We start from the raw sequence: 24,473 nt of genomic DNA, 5'->3' as shown, positions 1-24,473 counted from the left end.
TTGGTTTACAAGAATTGGTGTTTTCTATAGAAAAACCGTCGAATCCGCTTTTAAACAGGCAAGCTTCTACTCATTTATTTCCCTTATGCAAGCTCTCGTTCCTTTATTTCTTTTATGCAAGCTCTTGACTCTCTTCTCATGTTTTGATCCTTGTACAAGCTCCTAACTCTCTTACAGATTATGAGTATTCCTTCATTCAATTTCGGTTATAAGCTTTTCTTTGCATTATCCTCTTCAGTATTGAATAGTCTGATGTGGTTTATTTATTTGGTTCATAATGTTAAATCCAGTTAAGCCACATTTGTAATCTCAACGAGGGTCTCGAGTGGCCCTCAATTTCCTAAGGAATGACACTTCATTGATAGGGTCAAATGACGCAAGGATTTGTGTCTCCTTGTGAAAGGAATATTATGTGTGGGTTTATGGGTGTGGGGTACAAAGCTACTAGTTGTCGACCACTGAGTCGTGATAGTCGATCGTTAGATGTATGGGCGTCAACTATTGGTCGTTATGACAAGCCACAGATGAGTCAGGAAAGCTGATACTTCCAATCACTCATCTTTGTATTGTGCATATCATGATATTATGTGATGAATAGGGATTGAATTGCATTCATTGGGGGAAACATGCTTTGAGTGTGTGGTGATGTGTGCGCATTGGCATAACCTGGTTGGTCTAAGAGCCAACTTGGGTACCTTAGCTGAGTCTATGCATTTAGAGCATTTTGCATGTGTGTGTTCCTATGTAGGCGTAGCATGGCCTGATGTTTGGTTTATGGGGGTCTTGACATCACGTTTATGTTGTAGATGCCATTGCATTTCTTATGTGTTGCATTACATGGTAAGAAAAAGTGGTTATGAGATGTGGAACGGATCCACATCAGCGACATGTTATGATGATATGTTATGTATAACAAGAAAAGTATGTTATGAATGTCAGGAAAAGCAGACCAAGGTCAGGAAAAGGTAGGTCATGAATGATGATATGGTAGCCTATAGGGTTACTAGCAAGTTTGTATGTGGAACTTGGGCGCCAATATATGTATCTTATGTGGGCCACAATGACCTCTATGTGAAGTTTAATTTATGTTTATCCATTTAGGGCTAATGCATGTATTGACATGAAATACATGTGGTATGGGGAAAGTTCTATTCCTATCATGTTGCCTTCATACTATTATGCTTGTGAGCCTCGTAGCTCACGTTTTGCTTGCATCATTTCAGGTAAGAGCAAGCTACCAAGCAAGGACGAGATAGGCAGTTCTCAAGGCGGTGGCAGGGGGGGTTAGACGTGTACAGAATAATCCCAACCATAAGGTTCTAGTGGCGTTTTCTTGTTGAGAATGTTGTAATAGGATAACATGTTAGATTCAATATTGCTTAATGTAATTGACCTCAATGTATGCTTAAAAATATGTTAAGTGGATTGATGAGGCAATAGCAAAGCTTTGTTATCAAGAGTAAATCTGTTAGCTGTTGTATTTTTATTAAGACTGGCAGGTGCCAACTATTATAACGCTTCCCCTTGAATTCCTCGGCTAAGGTTTCTAAGAAAGAGGTCACCATGAGTTTTTGGTAGCCATGCTAGCGTTGCATCCCTGGGGAAAATATATAAATATTAATTATAAAATGGGGGCATTACAAGAGGCGACTAATATACAAGGAACTTTGGCTGGCATTCTACGGGCAGTTGATCTGTTGGCTATCGCCTAGTTGAGATAGGAGCGCTATAATAATAATGATGGTGAGACATCACACTTTGCGGCTCAGAAAGTGGAAGGCACTGCTAGTGGTGCTTTTCTGAAGAATTTTATGACATTTCGACCACTCGAGTTTCACGAAGGTGCTAATATTTTCGAGAATTGGCTACTTTTTATGGATAAGCACTTGAGGACGATGGGATGCACAAACACGCAGAGGGTACAATTGGGTACTTGAGGATGATGGGATGCACAAATAACCCTTGCCATGGCAATTTCCCTGTACGATGTCCAAAGTGCATCATTCAAGATATGCACATAGTGGTTTTAACACATATCTTTTAAAGATAAGTATCATGACCACCACCACAGTACAACATACCCCGTATACCCGTTAATCTACAGTATTACAATGGCATGTCTTATACATCATTTGTAGTACAACTGTAGGACACCCACACATACTTCTTACAACCTTGAGTATTCTAGCTGTTATTTACAATACATCACTTGGACTATACAGGTACATAATAAATTAAAACCCACAGCTAGCCAAGCACTATCTCTTTGCCTTTACTTGAACTGGAACCTGGAACACTTGGCACATCGAATACACCTGGAATGGTGAATATTCCAGATGTATGAAACATCCATGTTAGATAATGATATCTAAGTGAGTGGTACAAGAAAAGAAACAGTGCATGCAGGTGCAATATACAATGTCATGAAATCTTCCCAATGGTAGCCATGCCAGAACATTGCCATGTTCGACCCTTTCGGCCCCCTTACACTGATTAGTGGTTAATTTTGTAAAAAATTTGTTATAATTATACCCTTCTTTCGATCTTAAATATGGTTTAAATTAGATATTAATATATATTTTATGGTTATATGCAAGTTTAAATTGAAAGATGAATGAAATGAAGTTCTAAAGTAAATAATAATAATATATAAAATTATATATAATACATATACATCATTATATGCATGCATATACTATATATATAATATAATATAATATATATGTGTGCTATGTGTAATACATATATATAATATATAATTTATTAATAATATTAAATTATTATTTTTATTTTTAGCCATGAAGAATTCAAGCCCATGAAGAATTCAAGTCCATAAAGAAATCAAACCCATGAAGAATTCAAGCCCATGAAAAATTAAGGGTCAATTTGAGCAACCCATGAAATATATTATTTGGAGAAGGCCCAAGGATTATTTTTAATCCTAATGAAGATTAAAAACCAATTTATAGAAATCTATTTTTATTTTTTATGTGAGAGCTTTATTAGGTGTGTTTTTTAGCTAAAATCCATTTAACTATTAGGTGGATATTATAGCTAAAATCCATTTAACTTTATGAGTGCTTTATTAGGTATGTATTTTAGCTAAAATCCATTTAATATTAGGTATGTATTATAGCTAAAATCCATTTAACTTTAAGTGTGTGAGTGCCCATTAGATATAATTATGTCTAATTGAATAATTGAAATTGTGTGGTTTGTATTGCATCTTGTGGCCTATAAATAGCTCACTTGATTGCATTTATAAGTGTGATTATTATTCTTGAATCAAAGTTTAGTTATTTCCTTAGAATTCTCTCTTTGAGAATTGTTCTTGTTCTTTCTCCTTTTCTTTAGTATTCTCTCTTGTGATCTTACTTCCTTCCTTTCTTCTTTTAAATTCTTATGTCATTTATTATTACTTTATTATTCACCGCCTAAATGGCCGGTTAATTTATGCCTTTAAATTTTTGCAATTTTAATTCTTGTCATTTAATTATTCACCGCCTAAATGGCCGGTTAGTTTATGCCTTTAAATTTCTGTAATTTTAATTCTTGTCATTTAATTATTCACCGCCTAAATAGCCGGTTAGTTTTTACTATTTTAATTCCTGTCATTTAAATTCTGTTATTTAAATTACGTCATTTAAATTCTTGTCAATTAACTTTCAAATAAAGATGAGTAGCTAAATCTAATATTGGGTTAAGGCAAGGACAGTGTCCAACGCCAATGATTCCCAAAGAAAACTGTGCTTTAAATAAGTAACATTAATTTAAATTTCAGTATGAGTGTGTATTAATTATTGAAAAATCACTAGGTTTGGATTGGAGCGTAAGCCTAACTTAGAGCTTTCATGCCATGTATGAGAGTTACTAGAATTGAAAACGCTATCATACCCAAATCCGGATGATTAATTTAGTTGTTTTGTGTATTAATTGCAATTGGATTTATGGTGGTTGCTTAAATTAGAATCCCGCATATCATGTATGGGGATTGCTTAACCTAGAACTATCATCATCTCTAATTGCATTTAATAACAAACCCTCATATCTGAAATTAAATTAATGTTGCTAATCTTTTATGCTAAAATTTGGGAATCAACGAGTTGGTACTGAAATTGTCTTAACTCAAGCACTATCCAAATTCATATTTTTACGTTTAATGTTTATTTCAATTTTTGCCTTACTTTATTTTCTAGTATCTGTTGTCTAAAAACAAAACCATAAAAAATCTTGTTGTCAATTTGTCCAAATGCGTGTGCGTGTGTGTGACATTCTTTTTCTTTTGCCATAAATAAATCTCTCAGTGGACGACCTGGATTCATCCAGAAAATATAAATTTAAATTTGGACTACAACTGCACTCGTACACTGGCGAGTATAAACCTCTCACTAAAATAAAAAAAAATATAAAAGTTTTATTATGATTTGTTTTTATTGTGTTTTAATTGCAGGGTGAGAGTGCAGTCATACACAGGCACCAGATAACCCTCTTACTTGCCATGTCTTGAACCTCTCAGCCCTTTTTCGAAGGCACGAGATAACCATACCAGGATGTTGTCATGTCTGAACCTCTCGGCCCTTTTACACAAGCATGAGATGACCCTCTTACACAGGCCCACGTGGTTATCCCCCTTACACAGGCCCCCGTGATAGTTCACATATGACAAACCACCAACAAGCCACAGTCATCAAATGACATGATGCAAGACAAAGCAAAAGGAATATGCATAAACCAAGGGAAATATGATATGCAATGCACAAGTCGTGCACGAGAGTCATCACGTTCAACCCCAATCCCATTGCACGAACATGTAATCACATTTCACCGCACAGACAAGATCACCCATGATAACCCATCAATGAACCACAACCATAAACTCCGTGATACGTACAAAATAGGAAAGATATGCTCGAAACAAAGGAAACATGAGATGTAAGCAACAAACCACCCACCAATGACATCGAGAGTGATCAAGAAGAAGCAAGAAGCATGTAGGGACCACTCACCTTGACTATTTACCTTAGGAAACACTGTTTACGACGAGTAGTACTGGGTTTTTTTGGGCAGAAATCATGCATTTCAGAAAATCAAACACTAAATATTTTTACATAGGGTTGCAGGGCATTAGGAGAGGGTTAAAATTATAAAATTGCAGGCTAAAAAGAGCTGGCACACACCCTCATGCACCAAGAAAAGGGGCCCCACGTACTACCACTCGCAGCCTTTGTCAGCGCGTGTACTGCACGCACCGATCTTCTCCGACGACGACGAGTTTCTACCCTGGTTTTTCAGCCATAACTCTTTCATTTTAGATCTAATTCGACCCCCATTCAAATTTACGGGTCTCTCTCTTCCCCCTCTACAGGAATATAACAAGAAACCGAGCTTACCTAGCAATTTTTTAGACAATTTGGCATGAACTTCGAGGAAGACACAAAAACTCCGGCGAGACTTATTCTCCTTCATTTCTCCACCGATTTTCCTCCATCTTTTGGCAAAATTCTCCTATTTCTTTCAAAAATAAGATCCTCCCCTTTGATCCTCTCAATTTGGTATGAAATTGCCTTAAGATTATTTGGAATGGTTTGTGAGCAAACCCTTGACCCTATTTATAGACTTCCCAGGCTAATCACACATCGCCACCTTGTGGGGTCATCATGAGGTTTTAAATCTTATCTCCAAGTGGCCAATGAATGCTTGCCATATGTCCCAAACTTAGAGGCTAAGCAAAAACAAAAACTTGGACTTCAAAACGATCCAAAGATGAAATGGAATGTGATTTGAACTTCATAATAATCTAAAGCTAAAATGGATTGTTATTTGAGATTCGTAATCATGACTCCCAAATGGTTTAGTTGGCTTAGTTCATTACCCTAATGATCCAGTCGCGAAGTTCCAATAACTACACCTTGCCCCGAATTTTTTAGGTAATTGCACTTAGATCCTTTGCAACTTGGTCTCCGAACCATTTTTTAATTGCATTTTAACCCCTTGGAGAAAGGATAAATTATGTCAATACCCCAAAATTTTAGGTAAATTATACTTTTACCCAACTTCAATATTTATGATTTTGCCCTTGGCTCATAAGCTAAATTTTTCCCTTAGGACTTCCACAATCCTTTGAAACACCCTATTTCCTCAAATTTTTGCATCTAAATATCTCGGGTATTACCTCAAATTTGACTCTAAAAATCTCAAGTATTACAGGGATGGCCCCTCTTTCTGTTAAGACGTTAGCTGCCGGAGGAACTGAGGACTACAGAGGAAGTGTCGAAGGAACCTCGCACCTCAATGATTCTCTTGTGTGGAGTACCTAGCCAGCTCTTCTCAATTGGTCCTCAGAGAAAAGGTCTAGGAGGTTCACTAGACCTCTACGCAAGAGTCGACGCTGCTTATCTTTATACTGCTCTTGAAGATCAGAAATGGATGCAGAAAGAATTAGCTTAGCCACTCAATCATCAGAGTGTTAGCCTCGAGAGGACCTGCTCAGTAGAGGATTCACGACGAACCAACAATAGTCAAAATAATGTGCCTTAGGCAGAACGCCTTCGAATAAACAGTCTTCGACGCGCTCCCTATAAAGCGTATACAAGTGATAGGAAGACTATCATAGCCAGAAATGATAAAATAGAAAAGAAGATCAACGGTGGGGGGCACCCCCCTCTCTTGGCACAAAATGAAAAAACTCGCCAATTGAGCCTAGCCATTGGGATGTAGCTTAGCCGGAGCCAGACCGCTTCGATGAAGAAATTCTACACCAAATGGGTGGAGCGAAAGGCAAAATCCTAAGCGAAAGCTTATTTCGTGAATCGCCATGCACCCATCCGAAACGGTAACAGCATAGGATTCACCCAGCTTAGGCAATCTGACATAATAAGAAGAATGAGTACGATAGTTGCTCACCAATTAAGCAAGCTCATCAGCTGTTAAGGAAAAAGGTTTGCCCATAAGAAATCGACAGGTGTGTCCCTCGAGATCCTGAGCACGAAAATATACATTCCTAGATGTCATGATTATTGGAAAACGAGAAGAAAACCAAAATAGAAAATATGCAAGATTTAGAAGAACAAAAAGATAACCCTAAGAATTCCCTAAGGACACAAGTTTCTCAAAAAGGGGAAGGCAAAAAAAGAAAAAAGAAAAAGAAGAAGAAAGAAGAGAAAGAACACAAAGGCTTGTAGCAAAAGTTAGCGATAGGAAGGCTCACGACAAAAAGCTTGGGCGATGAGGCTTGCTGAAAGGAGCTCGCGACGAGGGAGCTAGCGGCAGAGTGCGCGTAGCTTGCGGTGGTGGGCTCACGACAATGCTTACAAAATTTAAAGAGGAAGGCAAGAAGGCCACAATAAAGGACAGAAAGGCTCGCGACAAACTCAAACAAGGCTTACGACAAGCACGAGGAAAGCTTGCGGCAAGCACTGGGAAGGCTTGCAATAAGCAGGAGAACTCGTGGTAAGCATGAGAAAGCTTCGTGGCAAGCACGGGGAAAGATTGGGGCAAGGCGTCAGCACTAAGGAAAAGCCTAACAGCAAAAGAAAAATGGGGGAACCCTCGCAGCAAGTACCAGCTGTAAGAAGTCTTGAGGCAACACAAGAGAAAGAAATCTCGTGACAAAGAAAAGTTATGGTAAAGAGACTCTAGAGTCGGGTAAAAGCGTAGTAAATTACAATAATAAGGGGAATTTATATGAGAGTGCCAGAAGACCAATGGGCGAGGAAGAAATTACCCTACGAGTAATGACCGAGCTAGCGACAGTGTGCCTTTAGCCCACCCTTTATTTAGTTGAAATTTTCTACTCTTCTATTTTGCTTAAAGGCAAAACAGAAGAGTGAAGGGCAATTGTTGTGCCACAAGAATCGAGGGGGAAGAAAGGAGACCATTTCTAAGTAAAAATAAAAAATTAATTAAAGCTCACGACAAGAACCTTGCCGCTAGGGGCATCGTGGCAATAGGCCTTGCCATAAGGTGACTTGTGGCCACGGCCTTGTCGCAAGAGGCAACACAGCAAAGGCCTTGCCCTGAGGGACATCACAATAAAGAGCCCTCTCCCAGCAAAACCAAAACTCCATTCAAGCGTTACATGTCAGCACTAGACATCATTGAGATCGCGCCCTATAAATACCTAGTTATATGACACTAATAGGGGCTTCCAAATTTGATAAAATTTCGAGACATTGACTACTTTTTTATTGTTTTCGTGAACTCCTATCTTGATTCGGTACTAATTTAGGCATCAGAGGGTCATTGTGGGCGAGGATTCTCGCGAGCCTTCTAACCCATTCTTGAGTATTAAGAGGGCAAGATCCTTGCGGTGAAGACTCTTAAGGCGAGATCCTTACGATGAAGATTCTTAAGGTGAAGTCCTTGAAGCGAGATTCTTGCGGCGAAGATTCTTAAGGCGAAATCCTTACGGCTAGATCCTTAAGGCGAAACCCTTGAGGCGAACCTCCTTGTGACGAGCATTCTTGCGACAACACTATTCCACTAAGCATCGAGCTCAAGTGGGTCTCACATAAAATTTAATTGTTGTATTTTTAGCAACAACAATAATATAGTATACTTTTCTCTCTAAGAAACTTGAATGAAAGAGTGAAGAACAATTGATGTGTCACAGGCAAAAGTCTATTAAAAGATACAAAAATCTAAAAACTCAAAATAATATTTTGGGTTAAAAATGTGTAAAATTTCCCTTGATTATTTTTTTTTTTTTGGGAGGGGGGAGGTCTTGAATAAAGCATAAGCAAGATAATTTCAACATCGAAAAATCCCTCCAAGAGTTATGAGAAAATGATAAATATTATCCATAAGAATTCTAATTCTAATGAATAACAAAATATTAGGATAATAATTATTTATAAGAATTATTGATGTGAACCCCACGAAGGAAGGTGAGACCCGACGATCAAAAATGGTTCCTTTGCCAAGGATCGTTCTAAAACAGATTCATAATAAAGAAAACAAAGGACCTTGACCCATTATCTATAAAAAGATAAGAACTAAAGGTATAAGAAGGTAGGGTTGACGCTACACTCAAGATAGATGAGAAGAGTTGTGAGTGATAAGTCAAGAATGAACGCCACAAGATGAAATCTTGATAAGTTCAAGGTAGTTCGTTGAAGAACCAAGAGAAAAACTCTCACTAATAATATTGTCAAAAACTAAATTCTTCTCGAGTTACATTGGCTTATATAGTCGATCAGCAATCCTAAACTAGAGGGAAATAAATCAAATCCTAGGCATAGTAGGAATTGATTACAAGAAGGAAATAACATAATCTGATAATAAAGAAACAAAAATTATCTAAAATAGAAAAGATTTAAAAACAAAGTAAGAAATAAGGGAACTGGTCAAATATTTAACCATTCATTTTTATGTGCCTGGATCTTATCAATCAATCATCCCCCGAATCTTGCAATCTTGTCAATCAATCAACCAATCAATCAATCAACCCAAAATCTTGCAATCTTGTAAATCTTCTCAATCATTCAATCCATCAACCCCAAATCTTGTTATTGGGCCTCCATAAATGCTCAACAGATATTGGGCCTCCATTAATGCTCAACAGATCTTGTGAGGCTTTAGCAACCTGATTCACATCAATTATAATCTTAGTGGATATCGAATTATTAGGATAAACATTTCCAAAATTCTAAGACTAAGAGATTTGTAAAAACTCCATACTTCTTTATAAATAGATGGACTCTCATTTCAAAAGAGGTACATCTCTTATATTGATTTTAATAGGACCTTCAAAATTTCAATGTCTGCCTTAAATATCAATGCGTTTGTGCGAAAATTTTTCTATGCGCTCTAAACATTCTCCTTTTTATAGAGTTCGAGTGATTTGATAATAATATTTTTACTTGATAAATTTATTATTGTATTTGAGAGATAATAATATTAAAAATCATTTATGATATGAAGTGGAACAAAAATTTAATATTTTGTTAAATAATAATTTTATATATATAATATTTTTAAATTATAGCGCATGCAATGAGAGCGGTGGAGTGGTGGAATATCCACCACCTCCAAGGAGTAGGACTAGCATGGGAAGTTGGACTTGGGACATGACTAGGTAGCATTGCCATTGGGGGGCAAGGCATTTATCACGTGAACTTCACTGATTCTTCACGGAATTAGTTTGATTCTCTGCGGAGATCACGCCACCCTACCGAACAGCTCGCAGCTTATGCCGATCCGATCCGAGTAACGTGCCCGACCCGTTTTGCCCAACGATTCCAATTTGATTGATTTGAATGAGTGCGTGAATGAATGAAGTTGCAATGATGCTTGAAACTTCAAAATTGACGGATAACAAGATAACGGCACACGTGGCGGTGGCGCAACTCCACTCAAAAGCAGTAATAGAAAAAAGCAAAGTCAAGTGAATTTAGGTTGGTGGGGCGGTGGTGGGTGCTGTGACTTTTGATGTGTACGAAGGATTTTCGTTATCATGCCCCAACAGGGAACCTTCCATTACAATTATTATTATATTATTATTATTATTATTGAAATAATATAGATATGCACGCACCCCAACCCCCGCCTCCACCTATTTGCTTCATTTTCCTTTTCATTTTTATGCGTTAATTAAATTTGTATCCTAAATTAAAACTCACCCCTCTTCCTAAATATATTAAACGGAAATAAAAATAAAAAATATTTCTAAAAACATAAAAATGAATATTTATTTTAAAAAATAGACATAAATAAAGTTTAAAATGAGAATAAGAAACATTTCGAAAATGTTTCAAAAATGGAGAAACGGTTCATATCAGATATTTCTGTGTAACATAACTTTTTAATACAAAGAAAAATGATGACGAAAAGAACTTTACGCAAACTTATTTATCTATTAAGAAGTAAAGAGACATGTCTTAAGACATAAGTCAAATAATAAAAATGAGTGTTATGTCGGTGTCAATTCAATTGAGTTCAGACTCAAATTCAAATCTTTTTCTGCACAATGAAATAAAATTTTATACTTGCAATTTAATTCCCCTTGCATAATTAAGGGCACAACCATGAGAGCTTTGTAAAGAAAATCATCCCAAGAAACAAAAGACACTCAATACTATCTCATCATTTACTATATATATATATATATATATAACACATCACACATTCCTTAATCTCTCATACCTTATTAATGGCAATCTTTATTAGCCATCATCATAAATAGTAAGACTATTCATATATTTACTACTATTATTATTATTATTATTATAAATATATATATATATTATATTTTTTCTTTTCACAAATCTTATCTCAAGTCCGAAAGTTTTAAAAATGAGTATTAGACGAATTTATAATGACTCCGAGCTCTTGTGGCATATATATGAATAAATATTAGGACGTGTAAGTAAATAAATAGTCATATAAATAAATTTTTGGGCATTCTATTTTTTATTTAATTTTATTGTAATACAAGTAGTTACAAACAGTTTGTGAATGTAATTTTCTATGGTTATTTGACATTTTGGAGTGGTTATTTTATGTGTGTTTTATATTTTATTGTATTTTTTCTATGTGATAGAAAACTACAATAAGAAAGAATTAGTAAGAACAAACGGAATAATATTTGATGAAAGGGTCAGAACTCTACAACTTTATTATGAAATTTCAATCCTAACCCAACATATGAGCATGTATCATCGCTAAATTTAAAAAACAATCAAGACTCAAGATAATAGTAAAAAATTACCCTCAAAAAAGCAAGTGTGTAATTCTTATATCTCTAACGAACAAGATAGTAATCAACGTTGTTGTAGAAGAAGCTTCACAAAAAAAAAAAAAAAAAAAAACTATTGTGATAATAAACACCACAGACATTACAAATGACACATGTGAAACTTACCAAAGCCATTGCAATTAAATAAAATAGCAAAATTGAGTTTGAAAAACGAAACCATAGGATGACCCAAGTGGTCTTGATGCTTTACATAATTTTTATGATGTAATTAACGGATTCATCATATTGAAACGATACCAGACATCAAGAGTTTAATAGAGTAAATTTTTTTATTTTTCACTTACAATTCAATAACATAACAACTATATTTGAACCCTTAAATAACGTGTCTGTTTCATTCACTTGATCTGATGAAATTAACTTTGTTATTCTTCACCCTCATATGCATCTATATTTTTTGGATCAACCAACCTACTTAGCCGTGAATTGAATTTATTTATTATTTTCATGGCTTCCTCTGCTTTGCTTACATGAATAAGTTTGTGTTTTTAAATTAAAAAATAATTTAATAAAAAAGAATATGGAACTGAAATCAAGATGGGGCGGAGGACCGTTACATCTAGTTGAAGTCCCATTGAATGGCGTTTAAGTTGCTGGCCCCCCTCCCGATAGCTATAGCTAGAGTAGTAGTAGTAGCAGTAATTTGCCCCTCCTAGTGGAGTGATAAAGTGGATTTTGAGTTGAAGGTTTAAATTGAATTACGGACCAAATATTGTCCATTTTTTTTTTTTTTTTTACTCCTATTTATTTATTTTTAAAAATTGATTTGACTTTAACTTAGACGTAAATTATGAATTAATTGATTTGTCCAAGCGTTCTGTTTGTAGCGTTCTAATTATGAATTAATTATGTATAAATCACTCAACTAAATATAATAATATATTATAAAAATTGAATCTGAGGCCTAAAAATTACAAAGACTTTTGTTGTCATTACTAAACCAAGATATGTTTCATTTACACTGTGGCTAGCTATCTCTGTCTTTGTAATGCATATATATATATATATATAATATACCCTTCCATCCATTAATTCCAAGAGCTTTATATACACAGTGATAGCACGCATTGTACATAATAATGTTGACCAAATTATTTTTAATATTTTTATAAAGTAAATTTTTTATGTATCTATTTTAATAGTATATGGTATATAGTATTTATGTTACTCTATATATTATATATTATGTGTATGCTTGTAAAACAAAAGATAAATTTTAATTCCCAACTCTCAAATTATCACTTACTCAAATTTAAATTTTAATTAAAACATATAAAAATTAAATCATAATAAATTTTAATTTAAAATATTTTATTTTTTATTTTTAAGTTAAACGTGTATAGTACAAGTCATGTCTTTATTATTATTATTATTATTATTATTATTATAATAATAAAATAAATATACTCTTAATCTCAAGACATGATACAAGTAGTAAATCTCTCAAGTTTTCTTTTTGAGAGTGATGGATCAATTCTTAGTGAAAGTAAAAATATTTTATTTGGTGAAAACTGATCACGTGTTCTTCTAGAAATGTATAAACTTGTGATCGTATTCGATTTATTTAGAGGTTAAATCAAGAGGAAGATCGATTTTCTTTAAAATTAGACGAGCAAAATTTGAATACCCGAGTGATAAAAGAAAAAAAAAAAAACAAAGGTACTCCTCCAGCAAAATAAACAGAAATGAGATTGTTATCTTCAATTATTATTAATGATAAATAAGTTTAGTATTATAATAATATACATACATACATACATAATAAATATTGAAGATTATAATCAGAGTCAGTGGCGTAAAGTAGATGGGAGGAATATTTATTTTTTAAATGCTTTAATAATTTATTGACAAATAGTAGGTTATGGAAAGGAAACAACCGAATAAAGATTAAAGAATGCGAGGTGACGACAAGGATTGGGCAGACGGCACAGGAGTCAAATAAGAGAGGGAACGGACGAATCTGACGACGTGGTGGTGCGGTGCGGTGGAACCGGTGGCCGGCCTGACCTGACTCGAGCAGTTTTGCTCCGCCACGCACGGCACGACTGCTAGAGGCGTGGCGGGGAGAGAGTGCTCTCTCTCTCTCTCTCTCTCTCTCGTTATTCGAGGAGCGTCTACTTGCTTCAAGCATAAAAAGCAAACCTCAACACCACCACCACGTGGCTTATCTGGTCATCTTTCCCCAAAATTTGTTCAACCAAAACAAACAAACAAACAAACAAACAAACATATTCAAGGCACGGCCAGGGCGGCTACTTTACCCGCCCTCACATCGCATTTATGCTGTATCATGATGTATATATGTATACGAGTCACTGATTCATCCAAGCGGTGGTATTTCTCAGAGCCAATTCATTTCTCGGATTAATTTCTCCTGTATTGCTGCTGCTACTCTTTCTATAATACGTATATATATATATATCTGTAGTTAGTGCCTTCTGAGTGTGATATTCATGGCGCTAAGCGTGCTGGTGACCGGCGGTGCCGGTTATATTGGAAGCCATACGGTGCTTCAACTGCTGCTGGGAGGGTACAAGGCGGTGGTAATCGACAATCTCGACAACTCCTCCGCTGTCGCAATCAACCGCGTTCGGGAACTTGCCGGTGACCATGGCCCTAACCTTACCTTCCATAAGGTTCCACCTTTTCTATTTTCATTTTTGTAGGCTTACTGTTTTGCTAATAAATGATGCATGCTTTTTCAGTCTCCGATTCTTTTTGTGCTCTAACTTTGTTCCTTTACATGATTGTTAGATTGATAGAGTGCCTAATCGTGAGATTTTGTGTTTGCCGTTGTTCAATTGGATTTGTGCTTTGTCTGTGTTTGTTGCCTTCATTAATTTTGTTTCGGTTCATGTTAGCTTTTGCCTTACTGATTTCTCTTAGTGAATTAGAGTTTTGGTCCTGGCTATAATAAGGTGTAACATCTTGGACACTATAAATGTTGATCAGTTTACTTAACACATGCCATATGCAGGTGGAAAATAATATTCTAAAATATTCTGCAATAGTGGTCAAGTCTCGTCACAACCTTTACTATGCAAAGTTTTTGAATCATCTAAAATATATGAAATGCTATTCACACTCGGTAGTTAAAATTTTGTATTCTCACATATATATCATCAGTGGAAACCTTCAATGGTACTGGTATTTGGCCAAATTGGATGAGTTGTGCCTCCAGTAGTAGTATCTCATGGGTATGTGCAACAGAAAGTCAATAAACACAAGCCTTTTAATTTTAACTTAAACTAGAATAGCATACTTGCTCTATAGTAAACTACTTCTAGTATATGTCAAAAACGGGAGAAAAAAGAAAGCACTACTTTCAGTGTAGAAAGATATGGAAAACAAAAAGCAGAATATAACTGAGAATTTTGGTGATGAATGAATTGTATGTTTTTGGCACTTTTATCATATCATGTACTGTGCATATCTTCAGATTTTATTGAAGTTCTATTGATTGTTTGCTAAGTTTAAGGTTTTTTTTTTTGGGTACATTGCTAATTTTAAGTTTATGCACACTAGAAATATACTTCAAGTATGATGACAGGATCACTTGTTGAAATTAAATATCTGCTCATTTTTTTTTTTTTAAAGAAGTAACTTTACTGGGGGAAGCTGGATCTCAAGAATTGAATTGTTTGTTATTTTAAAGAAGGATATTGTAGATTCCAATTCCATTGAACACTTGGTAAGGCAGAGTGATGGAATTGCTTAACCCCAAGTAGTTTGGAATGGCTTAATTAGTAGAGTTGAATTGATCTTATAATTCTAGTCCTCACAGTCTTTGTCTTTTTAGTTGATGGTGCTAATGTATATTCTTCTTCTTTCACCTGCAGATGGATCTCCGAGACAAATCTGCACTTGAGGGGCTTTTTGCTTCTACCAAGTAAGTTACACCGTTATTTGTCTGTTTATCACCTGTTTTCACTATAAATCTCTTGAAGGAGAAACTCCAAATGATTAGTCTTTCTGAGGGGTAATAAACTCTATTAATTCCCACTTTTAAATTTCCTAACATTTAATGCTTCTATTCTTATGCATCTTAGTTATCTGCATATCCTTCGTTTTCTCATTCACCTGTCACATTTTAACCTTTAGCCATAAGTTTCTTTCTGCATGCTTTCTTGTGAATAATTTATTTCACAAGAAAAATAATGTTTCACATACTTTGTTGCTTTTTGTTATTTTTACTATCAATAGAGTATCTGCAGTAGTAGAAAAGAGTTGTTTTAGATATCAAGTTCATTAACAGGAGTAGATTTTTTAACTCTTGGTTTTAATTATGACTCCCCACCCAATCCTGTTTGAACTGCAGGTTTGACGCTGTCATCCATTTTGCTGGTCTAAAAGCAGTAGGTGAAAGTGTGCAGAAACCCTTGATGTACTATGACAATAATCTTATTGGTACAATCACTCTATTGGAAGTCATGGCTGCCCATGGGTGCAAAAAGGTTTGACTTGTGTCCTTTGTATGTATTAGGTTTCAATTATGTAACTTTTGATTCTGTGGTAGCCCAACCGTTGCTAACCTTGACTATTAGGTCTCGGGAAGTTTGTCCATTTATCTGGCTTTTGTGGTGGGCTTGGCTGTATTTCTTAACTGCCTGTCCATTAAGCTTGGGCTTTAATGGATTTGGCTCATTTGTAGCCCTACCTGGATTCTTTTCTTTTAAGCTTTATCATGGGTCTTTTGTAGTCTTCTAGGTTTGATCATTTAAACTAAATTGTCAAAACTGAGTTCTTTCTGCTTTATCCAGCCAGTTGTCAATACTAATGATATGTTTTTGCATCATTGTTGATTGTTGATACATAACATGAATCAGCTTCCTGTTATGGCTAAAGTCAATTCCTGAAAAATTTCAACTGTTAACTAATAATTATTGACTGCAGACTGTAATTCACGAATGATTTCTTGTTTTCTTCTTCTTCTTCCATGTTTTTCTTGGCTGATTTAAAATTTTTGAAACATTTCAGCTTGTTTTTTCGTCATCAGCTACTGTTTATGGTTGGCCAAAGGTGGTTCCTTGCACAGAAGAGTTTCCCCTTGCTGCAGCAAACCCATATGGACGGACAAAGGTATGCTTTTGACTGTGATCATGCACTTATGAACTTAGGTTTCGACCCTAAAGGATTGGTAATATATAAATATATATACCAATTATATACAAAAAAATAAGTCACCTATATTGCTTTGGTACTTGCAGCGTTTTCACTCTTTTGCTTCTTTGCTTGGGATTACATGCAAAATTATTTTGTATCTGTCTCTATTTTGATTAAGCATCTTTTTCTTCCCCCCCCCCCTTTTTTTAAATAGTAGCTACTAACTTTTACAGGATGTTGTTACTTTCAGCTCTTCATTGAAGAAATATGCCGTGACATCCACCAGTCAGATACTGACTGGAAAATCATATTGCTGCGATACTTCAATCCTGTTGGCGCACATTCTAGTGGTCATATTGGTGAGGATCCTCGTGGTATCCCAAACAATCTCATGCCTTTTGTGCAACAAGTAGCGGTTGGTAGGCGACCTGCACTTACAGTGTTTGGAACTGACTACTCAACGAAGGATGGTACAGGGGTATGTGTCCTTTATCTGTAGAATGTTACTCTCTTGTTTGTGTTAGACTTGAATTTCAAATTCTATGACCAAGTAATGCTAGATGTTTTCTGCTTATATTGAATAATTGGAATTTGCTTTCATCTCCCCTCTCCCTCCTTCCATTGGCCAGAAGAAATTGACATGTATCTATAATAGTTGAGATGAAAATGAGCTTATTTTTTAAATTCTCTATTGTGCCTACCATTTCATTGTCCTGAAGAAATTAACAGGCATCTATAATGATAGAAAATTATCTTATTTTTAAATTTGTGTATTGTAACATTTTGTTATAATTTGTCTAGCGCTTAGAATATGTTATGTCTTGATTTTTGAGCTAGCTCCACAAATTGGACTTCCAACCAGCCTCAGATACCAGTAACATCTTTACCCTATGATTGTGTTAATTTGAATTATTAATGTGGCTGTTGTCCTGTTTAAATACAAACTCTCTTGGTGGCGTTTCTTTTATTTGGTTATTTAAGTGGAGAAAAATAAGAGGTCTGGAGAAGATCATTTTTGTATATAGTCTTATCCTTGCTATGCAAATAGTTGTTCCACAACTTGAACTGGTAACCATCCGTTATGTCTATACTATATTAACGTTCTAAAGGTCACTCAACACCACATTGCTTAACTAATTGCAAATTAACCTCTAGTGGGTTTCACCCATACTTGCTTAGCCATAATTATCTTCAATGACAATTAAGGGTAAGATTGCGCAACAAGATTAAACCTAATTATCATACAATCCATTACTTACATATATCAATTCTCACATAAAACCACATTAGGCACCATATACAAATTGATATATCATTGCATAACAAAACATAACTGAACCCAAGTTGTTCTACATCTCATAGCTGGTTCCTTTTTGATTCTTCAAGCTTGCCTTGCACTTTCTTGAACCTGCTATGTCTACATATAATATAGTTTTATACAAGAAAATAACATTTTCGGAGTGAATACAGTTCTAATCAGCTTGCATGCTAAAGAGTGACAACAGTAGCATTCAAACACCTTAGAATGCAACACTTTAGATTACAAGCTAACATGAAATTTTAGCTAGCACCTGCATGACCACATTTTCTTATACAAAATACATGCAATCATCTAGTTCATATTACAAACAATACAAGAAATAATGCTCATACCCTACCTTTTTTAGAGTAGCTTGAGGAAGACTAGTCTCCCTTGATTTGGGTGAGTAATTTGAGAGATTTGCCAACCTCTTACCAGATTTACATAGACTTCCATTGCAAATTCAAGCTGCCCTCTTTTTCCTTTTCTTTTATTTTCTTTTCCTTTGTGCTTCTTGCTCTCTTCCCTCCACTGCCTTCTCTTTTTATGCTCAGTTCACTTAGGTTCTATCCTACCAAATAGTGAACCCCCTCACCAAGTCCAGAGTTCTCAACCACTACAACTTAGGCTCCAATTTACATGGCACCCAGTGCATGCTTAATCCTTCACTTGAGCAATTAAAGGCCATCTATCAAACTAAATAAGCTTTAGAATTAAACATGCTAGATTTGGCCACCTCTTTGAGCAATTGAAGAATTCACCTTTATTCTTTTACTCTCATTTTATATCACTCACTTTCCACCATGGCTGAGACTTCAATTAATAGAGCTTCTTTGTTTCTTTTTCTGTCAAGTGTGCAGAGCTCTAACCCTTTTCTTGATTTCGCGCAGTTTAACTGAGCCTGCCATTTGCAACACCATATATATTTACATAGTTTTATGTTAACTTTGATCCCTTTGCCAAAGAATCTCAGCCACTGGACATATTCTATTTAAGGAATCCCAAACATAACACAAGCAAGACTCCCTTGTTATCATGCAAATACTGGCCATCACTTCCTACTTCTCGGTATATTACCTACAATAAAACAATATAGCTCCTTTAGACCCTTTTCTTTTCTGAGAAATAATATCTCATAGATGAGTCAAGGGGTTTCCTGATTACCTTTACTTATTTAGCTGATAAATCGTATCCCATAATTGAGTATATATGCTGTCTCAGCTTCTGTTTTCCACTTTCTGGCTCTCAATTCTTCCTCTACTTTTTGACTAAGGTGTTGCAGGAGAGAATGTGTAAAGCTTTCAACCTTATCTCCCTCTTCTATTTATACCTTGAGCACTTGGTCACTGCCTCAATGTCTAAAGCAAATCAATTTCAAGGTGGCCAATTAGGGTCTCAATTTCTGTTGAATGGTTACACGTGGCCATTGGATTGTTAAATTTTGTGTTAAAATGCCCCCTCCAGCTTGATTATCTGAAATGAGCAAAAATAATGCCACCTTTGTTTTAATCACTTTAACACATCTATCAAATTCTACTACCTTTTAAACCCCCATACAGCCACTGCTTACACCACAGCAAGTTTTCTGAATGCATTCTTTAAATTTCTATAGGGACTAACGCGCGGCCATTTGTTTATTAAAATTGATTATTAAATCAATTTATCTTTCACTTTCACCCCCTTTTTGATCCTTAGTCCCCTTGGATGTCATGATGTCTTAAAGTCGCTGAGTAATTGACCTTTATTTCTTACTTAACAACCCTTGATAAACTGCGAGCTTACACTGTAAATTTTCTGTACTCTGATGCTACATTGGAATCTATGGTGATCGATAACTTAAGTCATCTTTTAAGTTGAACATACCCTAGGGCTTGTTATAAAAATCCTTACATATCCCGAGTCTTAACTATCTAACCCATCATCCCGATAGCTCATTTCACCAAACACTTGATTATTCCAAATCAAGTCAATTAATTGAATTAATTTCTTAAAATTCACCAATAATTATAAAACTCTGAAATTTTCTCTTCTAAAAAAAATATTCTCAAAAATACACTGTAACACGGTGTTACAGATATTCTTTGGATCATAGAAATTTTGAGATTTGAGTGGTTTGGGTATGTGTTTCTTCCCCCATCCCTAGTTAAAGTTTTCTACATTTAATCAAGGTTATGTTTTTCCACTAACTGTTTTGTTTGGTTGCCCAGGTGCGTGACTACATTCATGTAGTGGATTTAGCTGATGGGCATATTGCTGCACTGAACAAATTATCTGATACTTGTATAGGTTTGTGCCTGAAATTGTTATCTTCTGTTTGGTTCTAGTGTCAGTTAGCATGTATGAAGTAATTCTTTCTCCGCTAGCCTATAGCAAATACCATAGTATGGATGCTCTGAAGAGCCAGATGCATTAAGAGTTCTTATGCTGCCAAAAAACAAGAAGCAGCCATGGTTATTGCAATTGCATCATGTAAAAGTTTGAAGATTTATGAGAGTGTGGACTATGGATATTCTTGGTCAAAGAAGTGAGAAATTTTCTAAATATTACAAAATTTAGAATGATCAAGGATTAAATTGACCAAAGCAATGAAGGGATATAAGACCAAGCCTAGAGCTCAAGAACGGTAGTTTCTGAGATATTTTGGATGCTGCCGCACCTCTAAAACTTTTATCTCTGCCAAGTTCATATTTTGTAAGCTTTAAGGGAAAATATGGCTACTATAGTATGATGATAAAAATCTAGCAATAAAATATGCAATCATGTGGTTAAGACTAATTATTTTTGTTATTGCAGGTTGTGAAGTGTACAACCTGGGAACTGGGAAAGGAACATCAGTTTTGGAAATGGTAGCTGCATTTGAAAAGGCTTCTAGAAAGGTAGTACTTAAAGTTGACGCCTGTATATTAAATTTTCCCACCCTGAATCTTTGAAATGCATGAACATCGTCTCCCTGGGACAATGTTTTTTGTCCATGCCTAAATTTGTCTGTTCAATTGATCTACGTCACTTCACAATTTGTAGCTCTCGTTTACAATTGTGCTAGTGCTTGGACTTCTTTCTATTTGTTTATTTAATTGAGCTCCGGACTTTGTTGGAGGCATGCGCAAGAGGATTGCAGTAGATGTCTCTGATATAATCCATTGAAAACTAGAACAACGCTGCATTGCTCAATTCAGTGGATGGCTTGTTAGCACAGTATAGTTTTCCAGTTGGATATATGGATGTGTTTTTAAAATTATGAACATCACTTCGAAGTGGCTATTAAAACTTTCCAATGCACTTGGAATCCTCCTTAATTGTTTACTAGAGTCCAAACATTACTATCCCAAAAAATTGAATCTTAAATGGGAGAAGAGGGAAAATAAAATAGAAAGAACATTGCTCTGGGATCATAAATGAACATCTATAATGTAGTTCTCCTGTCTCCAACTGCCTTCCAACCAGCATTTTTGTGATTGAATTAATATTATCATCATTTATGTTTTCTGCTTTCTCCAGAAAATTCCTCTTGTATATGCTGGCCGACGACCTGGTGATGCTGAGATTGTGTATGCTTCAACAGAGAAGGCAGAACGTGAATTGAAATGGAAGTAAGTTCTGGGCCCCTTCTGAATTATAAGGCACAATTGCTTTTAATGTAAAATTTGCATCTCATGCATAATTGAAAAGGTTACTATTAGTTTTAAGTGCTTGTGGTGAAATTTTAATTTAGTTTTTGGGAGACCTGAACATAATTTTGTGAAAAAGAATCAGGAACGTAATGCCATAATGACAGCCCCTCCAAAATGGAATATTGAAATATGACATTGGAGAGAAAATGGAATACTGGATGCTTGCTCTCACTAGTGCTGCAATTTTGAGTGAAGAAAAATTGTTTTCCTCAAAATTATGGGTGAAACCATGAAATAGCCATGTATACTTGTGGCATCTACTCAATTTGTTTTGGTAACTGATGTGGAGTGTCCTTGCAGGGCAAAATATGGCATCGAAGAAATGTGCCGTGACCAATGGAACTGGGCTAGCAAGAACCCTTACGGCTATGAACCTCAAGATCACACTGCTTGATGACTGATGAGCATTTAAAAAGTAGTTGTGTTTATAGTCTCGATTTCCCTTGTATTAATACAGTCCTATTCCTATTAAGGGAGGAAATAGTTGAATGTAGCTATCTTAACTGTGCGAAGATGGTTCTGCTCGGTGCTTTCGCTGCCTTGACAGGAATCCTCTAATAAGAATGATTTGAGCAGTTCCTTTCTAATATGTTCTAATGTTTTGCCTTTTTGTGGAGCAATGATGTTATGTTTTGGAATTCCTTACTGAAACGAACTGTTTACACGGGAGGGGTGTGGGGGGCTGCCCTAACACGTGTTATGACACTCCTAATGGTGCCAATCATAGCTATAATGATAACAGAATGCATTCAAGTTAGAAGCGCAAAGTACAAGGCAACTATAGTACGCAATACAGTATTGCTGGGTTTTTAGTTAAAGATTGAAGTTTTTGATAATTTTTACCTTCTTTTTCAAATACCACCTTTCAACTACTCATGTGATGTGTTGAAAGAGGGATCTAGTCTGGCATTTTGTTGAGGCATCGCCATTTGTAGAAGAGGCAACTTTAGTATAGAGCCATTATTATTGTCACATGTGGTTATATGTTTCCTAAAGATTCGCTTGTGCCAAAGGTAGTTCTTTTTCACCACTTGAAAAAATTTCACCAAGTGTTGTAGGTATTGGCCTAGCAAGTGAGGTGTTCATGAACTAACTTCGCTTGTAGCTCTTTTTCTGGGAAAGTCGTTTCTAACACTAAGTGGTTCATTTAAGCTTCATCCATCACCTTTTGAGAAGAGAATCTTAAGGAGTCATGCTATCCCACGATTACATTGCAGTTAGTAAGGCAATATTTCGTATCCTTGTAGACATTGGTAATTTTATAAATATCCCATTCCATAAAGCTTTTGAATAGATAAACTTGGGGATGCAACTCAAACCAAGGAGCCCATTGATTAGGTTCAACGAACAACTGGTCACATTGCAGGGGGTGATTTCTTTGCCCTTCACAGTTACACAGAAGCCTTACCACAGGACTATCATGGAAGATTTCGTGGCGGTTAAGATCTTGAGCACTTACAACGTAATCCTTGGAAGATCTACTCTCAATGCCCTCGAACCTGTCGTTTTGACCTTTCACCTTAAGATTGAATTTCCAATGAAGGGTAGAGTTTCATGATCGGGGACCAAAACATGGCACGTGACTTAGTTTAGTAGGGAGTAAGCAAAAGGGGATCAATGCATCGGAGGAATACTACTAATCCTCACTAGCTTCAATCAAGGAACTCATAACCAAAGAAGGTAGCTAGGATTGAGGTTGCATTGCCCAACAACCTTTGCAAGGAGCTTATTGCTATTAGGTTTTTATAGCAATGACATTAATATCCAAGAGGGGGTGAATTATGTTGTTTTAAAAATTTGATTGAACTTGAAAATTCTTTTGATGAAAAATGAGATTTTAGTGCAAGTGAGAATTATTGAAATGCTTGGAACAATAAATGAAAGAAAAAACACAAGTAAAAAAGAGACAAAACGATATATAGTGGTTCGGTTTAAACCAAGTCTAATCCACTATTTTAGCCCCTCACTAAGGATTTTTTAATCAATCCACTAAATACCTCCCATATCTCCGGATAGGCCCTTTAACAACAAGTTAGGAATTTACACCCTCTTGTCTAGACAAGCAAGCCCTCTAGCATCAAGTTAGGTATCACAACTTCTTGCTTAAATAAGCAAGTTCTCTAGGATAAAAAGTTAGGAAAACCCAGAATAATAAAAAGAGAGAATCTAAGAGTAGACACTCTTAGTTACAAGATCTCTCAATATAAATATAAGGTTTGAACAAAATAATATAAATGATAATCAAAGCGTTTAGATAGAAAAATGAAGCACAAATGAAACTATTAAGCTCTTGAAAGAACCAACACTTGAAAGCTTTGAAATCAATCATCTTGATTGATTTGAATCATCCATTTGACTTGTATTTATAGTGCCTTGATAGCCTATGCATGAATCTTGTCGTTGGTAGTGGAAAATTCACTTTGGGTGAGTGAAAAAAACTAGTTGTTGGGGGTTTCTGTGACACAAATAGATGCAAGGCATCGGTCGATAGTTTAGTAAAAATTCAAAAGTTGGTCGACAGTTCATTTGAGATTGTCGATAGTTCCTTGTGCAAACATTTTGTCGGTTAACAGATGTATAAGCATCGGTCGACAGATGACTTGCCCATTATCAAAGCACCAAGGATTGACATTCTACTAGTAGA

The 24,473-nt window shown here is 35.6% G+C and overlaps 1 protein-coding gene across 2 annotated transcripts; it reads left to right on the top strand.

Annotated features, from left to right (window-relative positions):
- Positions 1 to 13,660: 13,660 nt before the first annotated feature.
- LOC127786975 (UDP-glucose 4-epimerase GEPI48-like) lies at positions 13,661 to 22,418 on the top strand. 2 transcript variants are annotated; one of them, XM_052314789.1, is made up of 10 exons: positions 13,661 to 14,089; positions 14,220 to 14,391; positions 15,595 to 15,644; positions 16,074 to 16,209; positions 16,733 to 16,834; positions 17,109 to 17,336; positions 20,366 to 20,444; positions 20,952 to 21,034; positions 21,657 to 21,748; positions 22,130 to 22,418. In XM_052314789.1, the coding sequence occupies exons 1-10, from the start codon at positions 14,046 to 14,048 to the stop codon at positions 22,221 to 22,223; spliced, it is 1,080 nt and encodes a 359-aa protein (XP_052170749.1). In that variant the 5' UTR covers positions 13,661 to 14,045; the 3' UTR covers positions 22,224 to 22,418. The 2 variants fall into 2 exon arrangements, with proteins under 2 accessions (XP_052170749.1, XP_052170750.1); XM_052314790.1 differs by having other exon boundaries at positions 13,662 to 14,089; positions 14,184 to 14,391.
- The last annotated feature ends 2,055 nt before the right edge of the window (positions 22,419 to 24,473 follow it).

Source organism: Diospyros lotus, chromosome 12 (assembly GCF_014633365.1).
Source record: "Diospyros lotus cultivar Yz01 chromosome 12, ASM1463336v1, whole genome shotgun sequence".
Taxonomy (NCBI): Eukaryota; Viridiplantae; Streptophyta; class Magnoliopsida; order Ericales; family Ebenaceae; genus Diospyros; species Diospyros lotus.
The sequence above is the reverse complement of the archived record's forward strand: the minus strand, read 5'-3'. Positions and strand labels throughout refer to the sequence as shown.